At 52.7% G+C, this 14988-nt stretch overlaps 1 protein-coding gene across 5 annotated transcripts in view; it reads left to right on the top strand.

Moving 5' to 3' along the window:
• Positions 1–14988, top strand: part of SSBP3 (single stranded DNA binding protein 3) — a 165251-nt gene that overhangs the window by 114305 nt on the left and 35958 nt on the right. For all 5 annotated transcript variants that reach the window (XM_055305972.1, XM_055305976.1, XM_055305973.1 and 2 more), the window contains one exon: positions 2928–3017. In XM_055305972.1, coding sequence (XP_055161947.1) covers positions 2928–3017 — 90 coding nt within the window. The remainder of the gene's footprint in view (positions 1–2927; positions 3018–14988) is intronic.

Raw genomic sequence — 14988 nt, 5'->3', positions numbered from 1 at the left:
TGTAATGCATGTTAATTAAGTTGAGTAAGTAATGATACTTCTATGTAATATTAGACTTATTAAAAACTCATGTTTTCTTTGGCTGTTTAACGAGAAGGGGAAGTGCTCTTGACATTCCTTAAGAAAACACGGTGGCTAATTTTTTTTTTCCTTTGCTGTGTTCTCTAATAAGTGTTGTATGCTAAATGATAAATGCTAATTTAAAGAATCAAGTTGGTGAGGCTTTCCAGAGCTTTCTGTAAAAACAAAGTATTGTCCTGGGTTAAAGTCTGGGGAGGAGTGGATCCGGATGGAGGAGGAAAATGGGAGAGGGCTGTCTTGAGTCTGCTTTCCTCACGCAGATGTTTGTGTCTCTGTCTGTCAAGCAGGGGTGCTTGTTCACCTCAGAGGCTGCCTCAGTATTCAGGGAGAGACAGGGCAGGAGAGGGGGTGGCAGGAGGGACCCAGCCTATTTCTAGCATCAGGCCCAGTGGCTCCTCCCATACACATCACCCAGGGCCTCCCCAGTCAGGAACTCCATCTTTCTCGTCCTCGTCCCACAAACAAGTCAGTGCCACATTTGTTGAATAAAACATTTAGTCAGTTTTAGCAAGACAGGATTTTGGTTTTCCCCAGGCTATTGCCTACTACTCCCACCTACCTGTTAATTATTGTCGTTGACCTCCCAACCTGCTCAACTGCAGAACTTGTGAGGAGATGTGAGTGGTTGGAGAAAGACCATGTTCTGGGAGGGCCCCTCTGTTTGAAAAAGATGTCATTTCTACTTCAGTTGTGTGTGTGTGTGTGTGTGTACTATATATGAACTTTTGGTAGGAGGGTGACTTTTATAAATGATCTGACATTGGAGGGATAGGTAGGTGATAATGAGCCAAAAAACTTCCACTGAAGAATTGGAGGAGAAAGTAAAATACATAGTGAAACTCTAGTCGTGACAATGGAATCTTAGAGACATAGGACAGAATTTAAAAGCATAGAAACAGATCCAAGCCTTTGTGAGATTTTTTGCTTCCGGATTTCAAATGAGTGGAGCAAGGTCATACTGAGGCAGCTGCCTGAAGAGTAGAATCTGTATCCTGTACCAAAATAAGTACCTGCAGGATTAAAGAGTTATATGTAAAACCAGTCTTTGAAAGAACTTGAAGAAAACGTGGGTGCCTGTTTACGTCACTCCTATTTTTCTTTCAAACTTTTCTGCCCCTGCTTCTGAGGAATGACTGTTGGCTGTAAATCCTGAAAAGTTGCATTTCCACAGAACCATTGACCACAGACATACGGCGCAGCAATGCATAGCCTGGCATACTCTCCCAGGTGGCCATTACCCAGATAATACTGGGGTGGGGTGGGGGTGCAAGGCAGGCGGCCCCTCCCTCCATCCCTCCTGAGTGGGGCTCTTACCCGCCATGGACCTCACTGTCCTCATTCGTGATGTTTGAGGAGCATGGCAGGATGGTTAGTAGAATCTCTTTAATTATAGAGAGGGTTGCATTTCAGTAGGCAGAAGCATTTTAAAATGTTGGGCTAGGTTGGCCAGCCCATCCCCACCCCAGTCTCTTTACCTGGGTCTCCTGAGACACCCAGTGCATGCCCATACCGAGCCCTCCTTGCTTCCAGATTACCAAGCTTTCCCGGTTTACAAAACACAGCGCATCCTGTCTCATAATCCTCCACAACCCCAATGAGCAGGCAGGATGACAGCGATCCCCCACTTTTTACAGGAAACTGGTGTGGGAAGGCCACCAGGCTTGCTCATGGCCATCCCCATCAGTTGCTAGTACAGGTAATAGCACTGGAACCCAGATGTCCTGATCCCCAGGGGGTATCTGTTCATCTTGCTACATGTAGTGTGTTCATAGGATTCACACATTACCTCATTTCCTTCTATCAAAGTTGGAAGTTAGGAGTTCTGGTTCCTATTTCCTGGCTGAGGAAAGGGAAGAAGTGAATTCTGCTGAATTTGTAGGAGAGAAAGAGGCCTTCCGTTTCCTGACCCCAGGGGGGCTCACTCTTGTCCCAGAGAACAGACCCCTGAGAGGCTGTTGAGTCTCAAATTCAGTCTGAAGGGTAGGGGGAACAAGGGGTGTGGGTAGGTTGGTGACGTTGAGGTGGGAGAGGGGGTCCTGCAGGAGGAATGCCTGGGTGGGGGAGGGGTGTGTGTGCAGGGGACCAGCCCAGGTGGGACGAGGCGGGGGGGCCCATGACTCGCCCCATCAGCCTCACCCTGCCTTGTGTATGTGGGCCCAGGCTCAGACATGCTGACCACACGGCAGGTGGGACGCAGATTGTCTGGAAGCGGGCCAGGCTGGGGAGAACGACGTGTGTTCACCCCTGGGAGGCATTTGTTGAGGCAGATGTACCAGGTAAATGCCAGAATAGCAGCATTGAAGAAGAAAAGTGCCTCTAGTCCCTCCATTGGGCAGCCTACCTCATCTGCTGTGGCACCCGAGACCCTGATGGGGCCCAAAACGAATTCCCTCCTTCGGCCTCTCCAGGGACATTTCCCAACAAGACTGTCTGTTCATTCATTAAGTTGTGGATATTTATTGATCCGCTCTCTATACAGCATGCAACCTCTTGGGGAGGCACAAACATTTCTAAAGCACCTCGACTGCCCTGCAAGAGCTTCATAAAGCAGTTGAGTGGGGAAGGCAGGGCACCCGTACATTAGCAACAGCTACACTGTGCTGGCCACCTACTCCTGCACTGTGGTGCCAATGAGAAGTGTGGACATTGTTCTCCCATTTTAGAGATGGCAAAACAGAGGCTCAAAGAGTTCATTGCTTGCCCAGCAAGAGACCCTTTTGGGAAGGTAGTGTTTGTGGAGGACTTGGGCAGCCAGAGAGAATGGGGTGGGGGGCAGCCAGGGGTGGGAGTTCCAAGTGTTTTATGGTGTGTGCAGCCACTAACTGTCCACCTCCTTGTCTCTGCAGAGTGCAGCAGCCGCCCCGAGCCCTGTGCTTGGCAACATTCCCCCCAACGATGGGATGCCGGGAGGCCCCATTCCGCCGGGTTTCTTTCAGGTATGTGCTGGGCCCCCTGGGTCCTGTACTCCTTCCGCTCCAGGCCAGGCCCAGGCAGCAGGAGGGAGGGAGAGACAAGAAGCAGTAGCTCAGTTTGCCATGGTCTAAATACAGTTGCTTTATGCTGGTTCCAACCCTTCCCATCCCTTTCTCCACCTCTTCCAAAAACTGAGGAGAAAAGAGATGGCGAGCAGCCCCCCTGCATGTGCTGTGTCACTTCTGCTGGAGCTTGTTTTCTTCACACCAGCTTCGAAGTCACGACATGGCCCGCCCCAATCGGGGAGGCGGTGGGGCTGCTTCCAAGTCCGTGTGGAACTGTCTTCTAGAACAAAAGGCTTTTTTTTTTTAAACAAGTAAACTGTTCTTTGTTTCTGTTTTGTTGCCTGCTGTCATCATCATTGTTTACTTTGCTTGTCCAAACTACAAACCTTAGGCGTAATCTAAAAAAAAACAAAGAACCCACCATCCTGGCAGGTCTCAGAATCCTTTCCCTCTGGTTAACCACTTGATTTTTTCCGAGTGTGATCACGGTCGGCATCCCACGAGCATCTGTGCCCGTATTCTGCCCGCCAAAGACACGGGCAGGTCCCACATGGGGTGGGAGCCCCGTCTTCTCCAAATGACACCTTTTCGGCCTCTGGGGGCTTTGTCATCTGTCAGGGTTGGGTGTGGCTGCTGTCCTCTCTGTGCCTCCTCCTCCTCCTATCTCTGCAGTCCCCTTGGGGGGGTGGGGGTTGGCGGGGGGACTCATTTGATTTTTAACCAGGCTGAGACTGGAGAATGCCATCTCAGAGAGGTATCAGCGTGCAGGGCTGGAAGGAGCTTCTTTGATGAAGCTCTTAAGTATAACATCTCATTCTTTCAGATTTGTCTGTGGCAGGTTTGAGAACCTGCCTGTGTTCCCCACTGCTTTGAAAGGCTAGCACTTCCAGATAAGAATATGGAAAGAACTGTTGTATAGTAAAGAAGGCCAAGATCTCTCTGTGAAGCCCAAGAATTTAAAACTGGGAGCATTGAGGCAAAGTCCACAGAGAATTTTGCTTGGTGTAACCCAGAATTTCATACCTTGTGCATCTAGCAGTCAGATGCAGGCTGTGGGAGGCAGGGGCTCCCTGTTATTAAGACATCCGAGCAAAAGGGGGAAACTTCTCTTAGAGATAGTAAGGGGATTTTCTTCTGTGTGTGGGATGACCTAGAGGACACTTCTCCTTTGTAAGATTTCACATTTCATTTGCTCTTGAGTCCCATGAGACAAGGGTTTGGACAATGCTGCTCACCATCCAAGGAGAGAAAGGTGAAATTTGGTGTTGTCCCAAACCAGAAAGAGCAGATTGCCCACCACCGTGGTGGCAGTAAGGGGATTGAGAAAGGCATAGGGATAGCGGTTGAGAGCTTTGGATGGCCACACTTATGTCTATGTATTCTTAGCTTGCTGCCTGAATTGGAGCCTTACCCTGGAGTTCAAAGGGGTACAGCCTCTGAAATGGTTGTGTGTAGGCTCCAGGTTAGACCAGACCAGGCACTGCCTGGGGCTAGGCTTGTGGTGAGGCATCAGACTTGGGCCAGGGGCCAGACTTGAAAGAGAATGAGACATTCAAATCCTTGGAAACCTCATGGACTCAAGAAAGAAAGCCAGGTAGGCATCTGCCCTTTCCCCAGAGGGGCAGGGCAGCCAAGAGCCACTGTCTGAGACGATCATCCATGCAAGGGGCAACCCTCTTTTTGGGCACTTCAGACAAGTGTTGTGTACCAGTTGGTGGCCTTTCACACAGGTGTTTATCTGCTTGGGACTTCTTTCCCAGGTTTATGCATCCTCACACACAATGCATATGGATACTTTCGATGCAGTGCAATTGTGGCTTTCTTGCCTGGTGGACAGAGCCCGAGGTGCCAGGCTCCACCTGTGTGCATGCCTGTTGAGGCTGCTTGCTGGCATCTGAGTGCCCAGTACAGGCCACTGTGGTGGGAAGAGGTGGACAATAGCGAACTGTATTTTTTTAAAATAGGCCATTGACTTCTATTTTGGCCTGAGTCTGGGGCAAGGCAAGGTCTGCCTGATATGTGGGCAGCTCTTAACTTCCTGCTTTGGTATAATTGTCCATGGTTAAGGCCTAATTCCAGACATACTTCTTGGGCCCTCCCCTGTGACGTTCAGGGTTGTGTGGTCAGAAAGCTCAGACTGATTCCTGTCCTTATTTGGCCACTTCCAGCCACCATCAAACAGAGGTAACACTTGGATCCTCTTGACTGGAGGTCTTTTCTGATCCCCAATCAGGATGAACCACCAGGAGTTGGCAGGGGGGACATTGAGCAGGGACCTCTCTGCGTCCTGGGTGACTTTGTGTCCATCGTTCCGCTCCTGCCCCCCTTCAGGTGAGGACATCGTTTTCTAATCAGACAGATGAAGATGAAGGCGGATACAGTGCTTCCTGGCTGTGATGCTGAACTACTCAGGCTGGGTCACTGCTGAAGGGAAAGGGTATCTCTCTGGAAGGAGGTAGTGACTGCCCGTTTCCGGAGTAGGCCAGCTCACAGAGGGAATATTAGCTATTGATTGCTGGCCCTGCCCCTCGCTCATCTTGCAGGTGGCCACTCCGATATTAGAAGGGAAATAGAGATGCTATCAGGTTTTATCTGCTGCCAACAATTGCACTTCTTTCCCTGCTTGGCCACAATCTGGGTGGGCAGCTCTGCTGCACCAAGGAGCCAGCCCAGATTGGCTGATCTAGCTTTGACCAGATCCTATCCTAAGGTGGCTGGCCCAGTTTTCGCATCAGGACTCCACCCCTCAGTTGGTGCTAAAATTTGAAGCCAGTAGTGCCTCCAGGGTGGGTGGGAGGGAGCAGCTATCTACCCGCCATCCTAGCCCAGAAAGGAACACAGGGGCTACTTCCTTAGATTGCAAGGCTACTCCTGAAGTCAGAAGGTTTGGTTGTCCACACGTTAGGTTCCATCTGTGGGCTTTTTCTTATTTAGGTTTCGGAGATGCACAGTGCCCTAGTCCTGTGGCATGAGATGTTTCTGGTAGCAAGTTGAGGGCGGGCAAAGAGATGGTTTGGGACCCAGCCTGACCATACCTCACAATATTGGGAAATGTTTTGGGTTTTTTGACATTATGGTAGAACTTAGCAAGGACATTCTACTGTGTGCATTCCTTGTAAAAAAAAAAAAAAAACAGCCTTCATCTTGGCATCCCCAGCAACTGGCATGCACTAGGAACCCAGGAAATGTTTGAACTGAGTTTGTGTTGCTCACGTTACCAGAAGTGGAGCCCAGCCAGTCCCAGAGTTCTAGATCCTTTTTCTAACCAGGCTGGGAGGGTCCAGGGGTGGTGTTTTGTAGCGGGGAAGGATGCAGAAGACAACAGCCTGAGGACAGCTATTCTAGTCCCTAGTCCCGTTTGTCCATGAACTTGCTGAGTGACCATAGGCAAGTTGTTCCCCATCCCTGGGCCCTAGTTTCCTCACTAGTAGATGAAGCAGGGTGGACCAGATGGTCTTTGAGGGCCTTTCCAACTTGGATTTTCTGGTTTGGATCCAGATGGGTTTTACATAATCCAGCAGTGGCATTTTTCCCCCCATGCAGCTTAAGTCAGTTGGGCTGCACATCTGGCACACTCCACTTAGTTTTGGCTAGACCTGCTGGTCTGAGGGGGCCCCCAGCTCCTTGGCCCTAAGGTAGTTCTAAGGGAGGCAACATCCAATGAGGATTTCTAGGTCTAGAGCCGGGGAGTTGCAGGAGGGCAGGAGTCACGAAGAAGGGAGCATTGAGTACAGGCTGTTTCTGTTCTTGTTTTGTTTTAAATTCCAGTGATTGTTTTCAGTTCTGTCGTATTTGTAGACATGCGGCTTACTTTCATTTTGATCCCAGTGCTTCTGCAGAGGAGGCAGGCCTGATTGGGAAAGTGAGACTCAGAAAGGTGTATGACCTGCCCCAGAGTTATCAACTGCAGGCTGTAATCGGCGTCTGAACCCAAGCCCACTGGTTCCGGATCCCAGCATTCTTCCACAGCAGCCCAGATAACACATCTGATTCTCTAGAGAGAGGATAGAGAATAAGAGAAAAGGAGGGAAATGATGGAGGGAGAAAGAGAAACCCTAGCCATCTTCTCTGAAACGCAAGCAGTGTTTCTGTTCAGGCGCCAGTCCTGATTGTTAGTGGTAGCTGCTGGAACACTGTTGAGGAGGATTCTGAAGCCGTGTGCGTGCTCAGCAGATCCTGACTGGCAGTGTCTGCCATGAACACAGGGATGTAAGTGGTAGTATGTGACCTGTGTATTTGGCATTCTTGATCTAGTCCGTACTTCATTTATAGATGTAGAATGGAGGCCCAGAGGCAGACGGGACTGTGGTTAGTGATAGTTATTGGCCACCTCTGCGAGAGCAAGGGGCTTGAATCTGGGCCAGAACTGATCAGTCATAGCCTGCCCCCAGGAGTAGCCAGCCTGCCAGAGACACTGATGGGCAAACCCATGCCCTGTAGCAAGAAATTGAGAAGCCGGGGCCTGCCTGGGGGCTTCCTGGGGGCAACACAGTTTGGGATGGTGTCCCAGCGAGGTGGGTGATACATAGGTGCTCAGTAGGAGATGAGGCTGGAGAGTTTGCTGGCAGTGTTTGCTGGAGCTTTTTCAGGACTGTTGGCTTCATCCGGGGGTGAGCTGGTGCTGCTGGAGCACCCTGGTCTGCATTATGTCTGGGACAGGTCTTTGTTCCAGAACGGTTAACTCTGCGCCTTCTCTGTCACCTCTGTGGAGGCAGGAACCTGGGGGCGAGCCACACTGATGATGGAGACGGGTATTGCTGAGGTCTAAGGGCTAGAGCTTGAGCCTTCTCTGGAAAAGACAATCTTAGAGCGCCCAACCCCCTTTGCCAAATGCACAGTATGTTTTGCCCTGAACAATCCCCAGATTCTTTCCACTGTAGTGGGGCACAGTAGGGATTGACATGCCCCCTCCCCCCCCCGCCCCCATTCCAGTGAGTTCTCATTCCTGCCAGCCAAGTCCACCTACCTCTGAGGCCTACTCCCAGAAAACCCACCCCATCAGTTGTGGGCAGGGGGGAGGGGGGAAAGAGGAGAAGAAGCATATGATGTGTATGGTCCAGAAACCCGAGAAATGATCCAAAACTAAGAGGGAGAGATAAATACACACGACCTTGGACCTTTCCTATTACAGGGAGCACTCTCCTTATTTCTCGAAGAAGTAGCTGGGGTTTCTCTAGGAGAGGAGCCGCCTCAGGAGGGCTCTGATGACTGATGAGAAGTATCTAATGTTCAGCCAGACAGAAGATACTCAGACCAGGGGTGCCTGTCTGGCTCAGTCAAAAGAGCATGCGACTCATGATCTCAGGGTTGTGAGTTTGAGCCGCACGTTGGGTGTAGAGATGACTTAAATAATAAATAGATCTTAAAGAAAAAATAAAATACTCAGACCTGCCGCAGTCTGCAAGCCTTTAGTCCTCAGATCTGAGATCCCTCAGAAGAAGAGGGAAGCCAATTTGAGTCTTTGTATGGAAGATGGTTCTACTACCTGCCAACTTAACACAGTAGTGAGCTGCTTGGCACCAGTGATAACCAAGTAGAGATTCAATGCCCAGTAGAGAGAGAGCCTTGGGGACTGAGCGCCTTGGGGTGGGATGGTGTGTTTCCAGGGATGATCAAAGCCCAGTAAGTGAGGGCATGCCAGTGGCAGCAGCTCAGGTGCTCCCCAAAAACCGGGCCGAGTGCTGTCCGTTTCCTGCCTTCCTCTCCGGTGGAAAGTGGGCAGCAGCACTGTGAACTGACATTTCTCTTGGCAGAAAGCTGCTGAGGCAGGAAGACCTCTCCTAGGGTCTAACGAGGGCCAGGGCGGGACTAGAAGAGGTTTAGAAAGAAGCAAACCACCTTGTTTGTGTGGTTTTCAAAGCCTGCTGCCAAAGGAGGACTTGATGGGCAGGGGCATGGGTCTCCATTTGATGGATGGCAGCCTGAGGCCTGGACCTAAGCCACGGGAGGCCTGGCAGACTTGCTGGATATCCCCTAGCCCATGGGCCAGGCAAGTTCTCTGAGGGCATAGTGGCCTCCCAGTCACGCAGCCTTGGTGAGCACTGTGGATGAAAGAGGCAGCCGTGGACCTGTCCTCGAGGGGCTCACAGTCTGGTGGAGGAGGCGGGGAGTGATTCCACTGGGAGTTCAGTGCCTTGGGGGCAGGCGAAGGAGCATCTGGCCTAGCCTTTGTTCCATCTGGGGAAACTTCCCTGAGGAACTCTCAGAGAGGAGTGAGGCCTGAGCGCAGGCAGATGCCAGTGACTGGGGAGACAGCACAGTGTGCCAGGACGTGGGTGGGAAAGGGCAAGCGGCCTGGATAGATACTTGAAAGACTTTAATGTAAAGACAGGGGAGCCATGGAAGGTTGCTAAGAAGGGGAGTGACGGGGTTGCAGGAAGACCCCCAGTGACCTGGAAGAGCTGGGCTTGTGGCAGGCTGGCCACCCTGGGAATGTGGGTTCAGGCTGTGGCTCCCTGGGGGAGGGGGACTTGGCCAGGATCTGGGCTGCACTGGTGACTGGGTACAGTGGCCTGGGCTCCCTGCCCTGAATGGACAGGCCCATGCTGGATGTGGGAGTGGGGAGAAGCAGAGCTGGGAGGATGCCCAGGGTTCTGACTTGCATTAAGCTGAGGTAGTGAGAGGCTGTCAGGTGCCTCCTACCCTGTCAGACCTTTTGCTTTCAGAGGGAGGTGGTCTTGTGGCTGCCCGCCTGCCCCTGGAGGCTCCCAGCCAGTGCTCTCGGGTCCTAAAGTGGAACTGTCTGACCTCCTCTTGTAGTGTTGGTGGAACACTCTCTAGATTAGAAAAGATACCCCTTTCTGTGATTCCATTTGACCCTGTGAGCTACACCTGAGAGCTAACGGCATTCCCACTCAGGATGAGGAAACTGAGGTTCACAATGGCCAGGGAATTGCTCGGGCAAGGTGGGCCTGGAGTGGGGGGTAGGCTCTAGAGCTTCTTGATGAACACCCTGTCTGTTGGGGAGCAAATCCCCTCCCTTTCTGGGCTGCACTCTCTGCGCCCCCCCCCCCCCCCCCCATTGCTGCAGACAGGAGAGGTTCTGATAGATGCGTTGGTCTCTCTGGGAGAGGAGGACAGAGATGCTGTGTCAGGGGTGAGTGTGCCAGTTTTTCAGGGGACAGAAGCACCCCCTCCTCCCCCGCCCCCACCCTGCCTTCTGCCTCCAGCCTGACAGAAGGCAGGGTCACCCCCGCTGGGAAGGATTAGAGAGGAGGCGGGGCACCCCAACTGCTGGGCCCTGGGTCGCTCCCACCCCAGCCCCACCTGTTCCATGCGCAGCAGCAGCCCCTCCCCTGGCTACTGTGAAGAAGCCAGCAGCTGGCTTTAAGCCTAAGGACCCCTGCCTTGGTTGTGGGACGTCCTGGTTTGAGTCCAGTCCTGCTGTGTGTCCTTGGGGAGCCATCCTCCGTGCTTGAGAGGGCTGTCGAAACAAACCCCTGGCTGCTGGGAAACTGGGAAACTCTGTCACCTGGGCTGTCTCTCCACCTCCCCTCCATGGACGCATGCACACACAAGCCTCCCCCGACAATTGCCTGGCCTGTGTGAAAAGGCCAGGGCAGGAGAGAAGGGGGAAAAAAGGCCTTTTCTTCTTGCCAACAGCACCTCCACAAAGGTCAGGCTGTGCTCCTGCCCCGCCCGGCAGCCAGCCTGGTGCCTAACGTCTGCCCAGCGGCAGATGACCGCGCGGGGCTCCTAGCAACCGCGGACAAAAGGTTACTCCTGACGTGCCGGGCTGCGGGCTGCGGGCCCCTCGCCCTCCCTCCTGAAAGGGAAAACAAAGTTGCGGCAAGGCCTGGCGCGTGTGCCTGTGTGCGCGCGTGCGGGCCTGTGTGCGTCTGCACACTCGAGCCGCCTCTCCGCCCCTCCAAAAAACATGAACTCCGCGTGTCGCCGTAACTCGCTGATGAAATGGAAAGTTGAACATAAATCAGTGTCTGCCGCCCTGTTAGCTCTGCATCAGCAGTCAGTGCCTGGGAGATTTGCTCGGTAACAAAGCACCCGGCTGCTCCGCGGGCCTCGACCGCCCCCTAACGCGGAGCCGGCCCAGCACCAGGGAGCCCGGCGACTGGGCACGTCTGCCTCCCCGCAGGGGACCCCCAGCCCCGGGCCTCTGCTCCCTCTGTGGGGAGAGGAAGGGGAGCATCTTCCGGAAGGACCCTTGGGTCTGGGAGGCCTGGACTCATTCTTGCTGCTGCTCCTTAAGCCCCTGGAGACCCTAGGGTGTCCCATCTCTCCCCCTGAGCTGTAAGCCGACTCAGATCTCTGACTTTTATGGATCCCATCCTTAAGGATTGGCAGCCCCTTCACTTCCGTGTGCTCAAAACTTGGGCTGATTTATCCTTTTCCCCTTCAGTCCTAGGTTTTTTCTTAGATTGTCCCGTGTCTGAAAGCTGTCCCAGTACGCTGACGATCCCCCCCCCCCCCGCAAGATCATCCCCCACCTTTTAGGAGGATGGGGGAGCCCCCTGTGTTTTTGTTTTGTTTCTTCATACTTAGCCAAGGGGGTAGACCCTCCTGTGTTCCTGCTTCCACCTTCTGCGCAAATCATGCTGAGGTTTTTTTTTTTTCCCCCCCTTTAAAAAAAAAAAGGTCAAATTCCTCAGCCCTTGTAGCAGAAGAGATTGGAGGAGGAGAATTCCAGTGGAATCCTATAATAACATGCCTTGGCATTATGTGGCTCAGGGTAGACCCCCCTGAATACGATCACACCACGCTGAAAGGAAACTGCCCTTCGGGGAGCCCGGGCTGGGCCAGGGGGCTGGACCCGGGTCAGAGGGCTTTCTCACATCTTGCCAAGTGCTAATTGTGAGGTGCTGTCCTAAGGGCTGGGATATAGCAGCAGATCCACAATGTGGGTTTGGGGTTCATGTCCTGTTTCTGCCTAAATTAACTCCTCAGCCGACCTTCCCTGGACAAGCTCCCTCCCCCAGATGAAGGCCCTCAGATAAATGAAGTCCTTGAGCCAGGCCTACTTGTCATCCAGCAAGTCTCTGTCTCTTGCCAATACCAAAATGGTGGGATTACACTTGGTAAGAGTATGGCCAGGGGGCAGGTGACAGCTTTTATGAAGTGTCATTTCCATGCTGGGTACTGAGCTACCCCGGGGGCTGCCTGACCAGGGGACACCACGTTAGCTCTGTATGCATTGCAGTGATGGGGAGGAGCAGAGCATCAGCCCTTGGAGAGGCTTCCTACAGACACCTCTGAAGAGGGCAACACAAGGCATAGTGGCTGTGACCGGGGCTTTGGAGCAAGACACCCCAGTGCCACTTCCTGGCCATGTGTCCTGGGGGAGGTTACCCGACCCCTCTGGACACTAGTCTGCTGCTCCTCCATAGAGGAGCTCATTCAACAAATTGCAGTGTCTTCTCTTTGGAGCTTTGTAAAGGACTCTACATAGAAACATTTTCTCGTGTTCAGTGATGGTTTATCACTGCCATGGGAACATGACCCATTGGCTTCAGGATCCATATTGATCAGCAGTCAGAAGCTGAGCACCTGAGCCCCTGGAGCTCATTCGCCATCCCCCCTCCTCACCCTCTCTGAAGGCCTTCCATCCTTCCTGGAGGCCCTGAGGTCACGTGGCCTGGGCTGGCATGTCGGCTGCCTTGAAAAAGCCTGTTAACCTATCCGAACTTTATTGCTTCACCTGGTGTTGGGAGTGAAGATAGCCCCAAACTCTTGGGCGCTTGTGAGGATGCCATGAAATGAGGCCCACGAAGCCCTGCCTGATGCCTGGGGTGGCTAAACACTCAGGATTCTGTGTTGTGGATGCATGTATGTCCTGGGGCTGTTCTTTCCCTTAGAGCTAGGGGTCAGGGTGGGGGTAGCTCATTCAAGGGCAAGGGCCACTGTAAGAATTCTTCCAAGAAGTCTTTGGGACTCAGCACAGCCTTGGGGGCAGTGATGTGCGGGAGAAGTTCTGGGTATTTTCGAGATTGATTGGCTTTTTAGTACTTAGCCCTTCTGTTAGACTGACGTATATGACACCTACTAAGCCCCAGGCCCTGCTTGGTTCTTTTAATGTGTATCTCACTTAATCCTGCCCTACCTGGCTTAACTCCTTGTTCCTTGGTCCACCCAGTGGGAACTTACAGGGGAAGTAGAGACAGGGAAGCAGGTTGTATGTCCAGGAGCTTCTGATTCTGTTCCTGCCGGGCTCATTAATAGGAACTCCTTATCGTGAGTTAATGTCAGCTCTCTCGCCTAGAGGGCTGGGTCTTTGCCGGTCATCCTGAGTTTTGTCACTAGTGGATCTCACCTGGGTATCATGGGAGTTTCAGCTCCCCATCTGTAAAATAGGAACAGCTTCACCAGCTATGAGTTTGGAAATGTAGTCGAATGAAAGGTAGATCAGACATCTGCACAAGCCCTTCTTTCCAGGGGAGGTGCTCAGTCATCTGTTCCTTAAGCGATACTCAAGCAACAGCTTTCTGCCGTGCCATGCTGGCTTCCAGGGTCGGGAGGCCAAGCAGAACCTGTCTGCAGGTGTTCACAGTCCACAGGGCCGACCCCAGCCTGGGCTAACTGCAGGCCAGCGGGCAGCTGACTCCCCTCCCTGGAGCGCTCTTCCTGTTGATGGCATCCCTGTGGTAGAGAACTAAGGTCCAGCTTCTTGGTAGGACACAGTTCTTTGTGATCTAAGCCCTGCTGCCTTCACACCGTTACTGAACAAGCTGTTGATCCCCCAGGACAGGAGGCCAGGCTGAGACCCAGCCTCCGTTCCTCCAGCCCGTCTGTGTGGCCTCTTCTCCAGACTGCATGGTTCTCTCCTCCCCTTCTTGAAGTCTTTCAGTCTCGGGTCAGTTTTATTCAAGAAGACTTTGACAAAGTCTTGCCCTGTCCTTGTCCCAAGGTCAAAAAACATATGTCCCACATGTGGATCTGATGAAGTACCTCTTCCTCAGAGTAGTTATAGTATCTGGTCCCAAGAAACTACTCTGCAGTTATGGAAAGGCTCTAAGAGTTTAGAGACCTGTAGTCTGTTCTGGGGCAGCAGCTTTACCTTTCTGGGCCATAATCTGCCCACCTGTAACACCCAACATCAGGAGGATGGCATGGGAGGTGCAGTGAGAGAAGAGATCTGGCTCCTGTCCCCTGAGACATCAGAGGCTTTTGGGGCAGAAGAAATAAGTGACCACTTCAGGGGTCAGACGATTCCCGCAGAGTTTGCTGAAGAGCACTGAGCATCAGGCAGGGCACTTAAGGGGCATGCTTCTAGTATGAGACTCTGGGCAGTTAAGGAGGCAGCATCCCAGGATCGAGGTCATAGGAAAATTTCGCCAAAGAAAGGGGCTCCTGAAAGATTGCTTGAGGTGGGGAAGATCTGAGCCACAGCTTTGCATTATCATCAGCCTCCCTTTGGTGAGGGCCAGTTCCCAGCACTGGACTAAATACTTGACTCCCAGTATCTCAGTCATCTAGCTCTCTGGGAAAGGGTGGGGCATCCAGCTTTACAGGCCAGGTGAGCAACTGTGGTGCGGATGGGGACTGCAGATGATGCTCCTAGACCATGAATCCGGGGTTCTTTGAACAGCACTCGCGCGTGCCCCACCCCCCCACCCCACCCCAAGCTGGCCCTGTGCTTCTTTGAGGCACTCCAGGTTACATAACCCACTGTGGAGTAGCTGTGGGCAGGCTTCCTAAACCCATTTCTTCCCAGAGTCCTGCCTCTTTCCTTTGCCCCATCCTGTTGCTTCTCCTTAGCTGAGGAAGGACAATGAGATGTTGGGCCATTCCCCAAGCTGCTTCCTTCAGGGAGGAGGTAACATGAGACCACCCAGTCATCCAGGGAGCTGCAAACCAAAGGGGAAATCTTGGCTGACTTTCCTGTTCTCAGCTCAAGCCTCTTCTGCTCATTGTCAGTAGGGGGTGAATTCTTGCATCCTGGATGCGTAGCTTCCAGAGCCCCCTGTCTCCCTTTCCT

The sequence above is a fragment of the Nyctereutes procyonoides genome, unplaced genomic scaffold (genome assembly GCF_905146905.1).
Source record: "Nyctereutes procyonoides isolate TBG_1078 unplaced genomic scaffold, NYPRO_anot_genome, whole genome shotgun sequence".
Lineage (NCBI taxonomy): Eukaryota > Metazoa > Chordata > Mammalia > Carnivora > Canidae > Nyctereutes > Nyctereutes procyonoides.
Note: the sequence above shows the minus strand (reverse complement) of the source record. Positions and strands in the feature narration are given on the sequence as shown.